This window comes from Protopterus annectens, chromosome 2.part0 (genome assembly GCF_019279795.1).
Source record: "Protopterus annectens isolate FY-2018-M chromosome 2.part0, PAN1.0, whole genome shotgun sequence".
In the NCBI taxonomy this organism is placed as follows: Eukaryota; Metazoa; Chordata; order Ceratodontiformes; family Protopteridae; genus Protopterus; species Protopterus annectens.
The window spans coordinates 1,181,525,409-1,181,531,408 of NC_056728.1; the positions used below are offsets into that span (position 1 = coordinate 1,181,525,409).

General features: G+C 40.9%; 1 protein-coding gene across 1 annotated transcript in view; it reads right to left on the bottom strand.

Annotated features, from left to right (window-relative positions):
• Positions 1–5,434, bottom strand: part of GRID2 (glutamate ionotropic receptor delta type subunit 2) — a 4,699,489-nt gene extending 4,694,055 nt beyond the window's left edge. The window contains exon 1 of the mRNA XM_044061387.1: positions 4,408–5,434. Coding sequence (XP_043917322.1) covers positions 4,408–4,495 — 88 coding nt within the window. The 5' untranslated portion in view covers positions 4,496–5,434. The remainder of the gene's footprint in view (positions 1–4,407) is intronic.
• Positions 5,435–6,000: the final 566 nt, after the last annotated feature.

The window sequence follows — 6,000 nt, forward strand, 5'->3', positions numbered from 1 at the left end:
AACTTCTAAGCAATCAAGTAATGCGACTCTGATGAAACTACTCAATCAATGCCTGAGCACAAAGAAGCCGCTTTATACAGTAGCACTGCACAGCTGTGATGCCACCGATTTTTCCCGTCTGAAGGGCAAAGATTACTAAATGGAGATTGGGTGCCCCCCCCCCTCCTTCGTGAGGGCAATTAAAGCTGCACTGCATAACCTGTCACCCTAGTTCTTCAGCTCAGCCTTACAGAAGCATTCCCCATTGACCTGCAAACAAAGCTCTAACTCGGGTTGGAATAAAGAGCTGTCCAAGGTATTAAGTGAAGGGGAAGTCCTGCCTCGCTGGGATTAGCTGAAAGGCCGAAAAAAAAAACGTTGGGTTTGAGGAACCTACTATGACTTTGCTCTGCTTGATACGATGCCATAGTTGTAAACGTTGCCAGTGGTGTTCACCATGTTTTCCTCACCAAACTCACGATCATTTTACCCAGTACTAATTTCGAATTACAAACGGAATTATCATCAAGTGTCAGAGTTTTGCGTTCAGCCTTGTACTCACAGAATTAGGGACAAAGAAAACACTTTTTTTTCAGACACTGGTACTATTAAATCAGAACTTTTCAAAAAATGTCCAGTCTTAGGAAATATTGAGCAACAATGTAAGACAAAACTGGGAGCGTCCCAACACATTTAGGAAAAACAGAGATAAATGTATAATCTGGCACAGTTGCGCTTCACGTGGCGTGGGGGTGGCTTGTCTATTGGTAGTTTGGAAATCTATTCCAGATCCCCTCGGTTCAGATGGGTGCATGATTTAAATAAACATGAAATTGTGCGTACTGCTGCAAATGAATAGGCTGGAATAAAACACATGCCTCATAGGGAGTACCATCTCGACACGATAAAGTCCTACTGCTGCAAATGCTAAGAGTAGAAATATGTACACACCACCAGAAGACGGGGATACACCTCATGTCTTGTCTTCCTACATTGATAATGGTAAAACAATCATTACAGAATTGAGTTTTACCTTAAATTAATCAACGCTTACAGTTGTAAGATGTTATGACCTTCCCCCTTTAAAAGAAGATATGTATGCAGGAGTTCAGCCATAACCTCAACTGTTACAAAACATTGCTAGCCAGAGTTGGATAGCAATTTGATGATTTATTTACTTATTGCAGTTCCATTAAATCCTTACAAACAAACTATATCATACCGGCTAGTAGAAGTAATTAAAAAGAAGCAATGAAGTCCGTCTCGTACCAATGTCATTTAAACGTAAAATGTCTTGTTCTGCGGCTGTGTAGCAAATCTGGTTTTCAATGGACTCCTGACAGCCGTTAACCCTCGCCTGCGTTATGCAAGTCCCAAGACCCTTTGAGGAACACAAAGGGGTCCCTAGTTTGGTATCCAGGTGAGCAGATACAGCTAAGCTCTTACGTAATTTTCAGATACAGGCAAACTGACATCTTAGTGCAAGAAATCTGGACAAATTCTAAAATAATGAGGGACAAATATCCCACATAGGGACAGATTTTAAGAATAGCACTTATAAAGTTAGTTGTTAAAATAACAGAGTGTTAGCACGTATTTTCTGAAGCATACGAACTCTAACGCTCAAATGTATGTCATTATATAGTGACTTCAAGTCTCAGTGATTTGCCAGAAAAAAATGATGAAGAACAGAACAAAAATATGAGGTCAGAATCTTAGACTTCTGTGAAAATCTGTACAGCTGAAAGGAATGAATACATCCTAACTTAATACAGAAACTCCTACTTCTAAAAAAGCAAAACAAGGTTGATACTCCTTTCAACAGCTTGACTGTGTAGCATTGTCTGGTTAAATGACTTGTTTATAGTCACACAGTAAGCAAATGGGAGCTGATGGGATCAAACGCCTTAATGCAAAAAAAAAAAAAAAAAAAAAAAAAAAAACAGCCCATTTGGAACTCATAGCCTTAATCTTCTGCGCTGCCAGAAGTTAAAAAAGACCAATTTAAGCCTTAGAGTAACTTGATTATGAGATGCACATGCCAGATTCGCAGAACTCGTATTTCAGAAAACAATATCCTCTTCTTCATTGTAATACCAATGCTGCTGTTCATTAGATGGGAAAGCAGAATCACACATTGTAGGAAGGTACAAGAATAACTAAATGGTTGATTTTGTGAAACGCGTTTTATCACGAGTTTTTAATCATACAGTTCCTGAGTCACTTATTTCTTGAAAACCCTTAAATTATCCAAAAACCCTGAGCTTGTATTCTCCTGTTTTAAATGCTTGTTGCTTAATATGCTTTTGTAAACTCAATATATAAGCCAATGAAAGCATCACGGCCTTGTTAAGTATTACATGAATTACATAATCTACTTAACCTAGTACCTGTCAGCGATATAAGGACGGTCAGCGTTACACACTATTAAATTGGACATCCTTTACTCCCAAGGTGCGTGAACCCCAAATTGGTGTAAGTTCTCCTTCTACACTCAACTCCCAAGGAATCAAACCACGAATGTTTCCTATGATTTACTGCAGTGTGTGTGTGTGTGTGTGTGTGTGTCTGTGTAGTAGTAGTAGTAGATGACGTACATATATAATAGATAGATGAGATATTATAGTAGATGACAAATAGATATAATAGATAACTGAGATGTTCTGATGTGTTACAAAGTGAACCTACAAGCAGAAGTATATACTTCTGCCATAGAAATATCCGAAAAAATAGACCAACAATAAAATTTCCGTAATTGTAACACAGGCATAGATGCTGCAGTGCAATTGTTGCAACAAAGCTCTTTAATATGACCAAACCGAGGTATCGTGTGTATTCATTTCCATGCTTGAATCTTCTCTCTGATCATCATCAAAAAGTGCAGGTTATCCTACAGTTGCTCACCTTAGCTGTCAATGAAATGGATCTGCGAAAGTAATTTTATTTTATAGCCTGTGAGCCACAGGATATGATTATTCCAAGTGAACTGAAAAGTTCAGCACTTGCTTCTTCCGACAAAGGCACCAGATAGACACTTGTGTATGCAACAGAGTGGGGGTGGATGGGATTAACAGTGGCAGTATTTAACAAATATACCCAGCTATGGTGGGCCCTAAATAAAATGGCAGTGGTGTTTGTTCCTGTCTTTTTGGTGGGGGCGGGTTATCATGTGCTTAGCAAATACAGTATGCTTTATTTAATATCAAATAGTGTATTGCTTTATTCAAGGATGCAGCTTGTGTGTGTGCGTGTGTGTGGTCGTTGCAATATCCAATTAATGTGTGCCCTTCACCACAGAGCACGTGATTTAACAGGAGATAAAAAACAAACAAGGAACTAAACTGTTCGTTGTCCTTTTCAGATCTGTTTCCTGTAGCTCAACAAATGTCATTGAATAAGTTGTACAACAGTTTTTCCCAATACACTATAGTGTGCGTGTGTGTGTGTGTGTGTGTGTGTGTGGGGGGGGGGGGGGTTGTAGTCCTCGTATAATAACTACAGTTAATATCAAATGAAAAGTATCCCATAGGCTGACAGACATACCCGATGGTCACTAACAAAACATTTCCAAACAAAACTAGGATCCGCACGCTGTGTGCTTTAAATTCACTGTACAACTCCCCCTCAACATCAACCACCAGCATACATACACACGCTTTCTCTGTGCCAACAGGTTTAATGCCTTTACTTGTGGACTTATTTTGAGATGATCGAATGTTCTGCTGCAAACCATATATTAATACACTAATTAATGGCTGTGGGAAACATATGCACATTTCAGGAAAATTTATGTTTATTGCAGATCACCACCAGACAATGCACCTAACCAGTTTACTGGTACCTTCTATGACTACATAGACTGCTCATGAGACCCACACATCGGTTACTCTGCAACATCTTTTGCATTGAACTGTGTAAGACAGTCTGAAAGGCATTAATGGAGCCAATATGCAATGTGTGAGTGTTCCACACTGCAACCATGGGGGTTGTTATTCCATAATTATTACCGAATTATCTAAATCCCCTTAAACTATACACGTATTACACCAGTGTAACCATCCTGATGTTATGCACAATTCAAGATACTCATCATTTTGCCGGCCAGTCTCCTAATGTAGCTAGCAAGTGTAATTTTCCGCAGTTGCTTTTTAATATAGCCCATTTTCGTAGAATGAAAAGTACACTATTACGCAAGATGCAGAATGGAATAAACTAGGTGTGCAAGACTTGTCAAGCGCAGTAACAAACCAAGCATATGGCAAGTGAAAACAGCACCTAGATCAGTAAAGGCCGGACAAAAAGTGCAAGGCGGGAAAATACAGGGATACAATAACAAGTATGTAGAATAATCACAGGAGAGATAATGGGATACAGAACAGAAATCGCTGCAGTACAAGGTGGCATCTCAACTGTTGTAACAGTTCTTACCAATGTGGATGATTGAATCAGCAAATGCAGCATCCCATGTTAGTTTGTAGAATAGTAATAGAAAGGAAATCCTTGAAAACAATTCCATTTTAAAGATGATCTTTCTCGCCCAGAATGGGAGGCCAGGTCCAAGCAATGTGTATAATCCTGTAAACGTATTAATTGATAACAAACAGACAAAAATCCAAGCCACAGAGGGGAAGCGGTTTTCCCCCTTTTGGGATGTTGGAGTCACTTTGTGGAGCTCTCCTGCATACAGAAACAGTTGCTTGAGTTTCTGAACATAAGAGATTAAGACACAGGTCGCGGTCAGAGTGTTGAGTCAAGGCGCAACGTCATCCATTTGCTTGTTCCCTTCATATCCCCTGCTTGTCTACATTGCGCCTTAATAAAACATTAGCTTCCAGATAAACCTGCTGCAGAACGACTACAAATGATTCAGTAGGAGATAGCTCGGTTTGAGTCAGGATTCAGAATCCTACAGCATCTTCCTGGAACCAAAGGGATACAGTGCAGAAACAAATCAGTCGTGTGTTATATACACATAGAGAAAAAAAATGAGACGATTGCTGAAGGAATTCCTGCAGAATAACCTGAAAAGTGAACTTCGGGACACCATGAGAAGCGAGCATTCAGCCAGGGACAAAAAGGCTAAGACAAGTCAGAGCCGCTTTCATACAAAAAGAAGATACTGCTGTATCCTGCACTGTTTGGCGTCTTGTCTGAGCAGAGGACCTTTGCTGGCATAAACAGGAGACTGGCTAGAGGTGGTCTGTTATTCACAGGTGGAGAAAAAAGGGATGCTGCTAAACCAAGAAGAGGCTTAAGGGAAAAGTACAGGCTGACAGGAGATGGGGATCGAGAAATGCTGTTGAGGAAGAAAAGGACTGAAGTGGATAAGACAAGCAGGGGAACGCCGGCGGGAGAAAGGGAGACGGACAGAAATCAGCACCAGCAGCACCACTGTGCACACAACACATTGAGCTCCGAATAGGTTGCCTAGGAGAGAGAGCGTGCGAGAGAAAAAGAGAGAGAGTCGGGAAACGAGAACGAGAGAGAGGGAGCGAGAGAGAGAGAGCGTGAGGGGGGGGGGGGGGCACACACTCACAAGCGAGCATCCGAGCAACAGCAGGAGGGGGTGGGGAGTGGGTGGGAGCTCCTCCTCCAACCCCAAATATAACCATCCCAAACAAACTGGCAGAGAGAGAGAGAGATAGCATTATCACAAACGCCTTGGAAGGGGAAAAGACACGACTCCACTGGGTGTTATGTCATTTTAAGGTCTAGAAAGGCTAAGGAACAAAATGCCGCAAAATGATTATCGATGTTGCATATTGAACTTAGTCCCTCAGAATATATCAGTTTTGCAATGCCTCACCAACTCTTCCTGACATCATCTTCGAACTTTACGGAAATAAATGCATGGTTCTGGTTTACCCTCTTCACCACTACCAGAGTGGAGTATTTTGTTTAGCTTTTATCGGCGTTTTGTGCTAGATACTAGCTGTAGAAAAAATGTGGGGTAGCATTCTCTAAGGAATTAGCAATTGTAACAGAAGCACACGGCTGCACATTTTCTAGTGTCTGGGATGC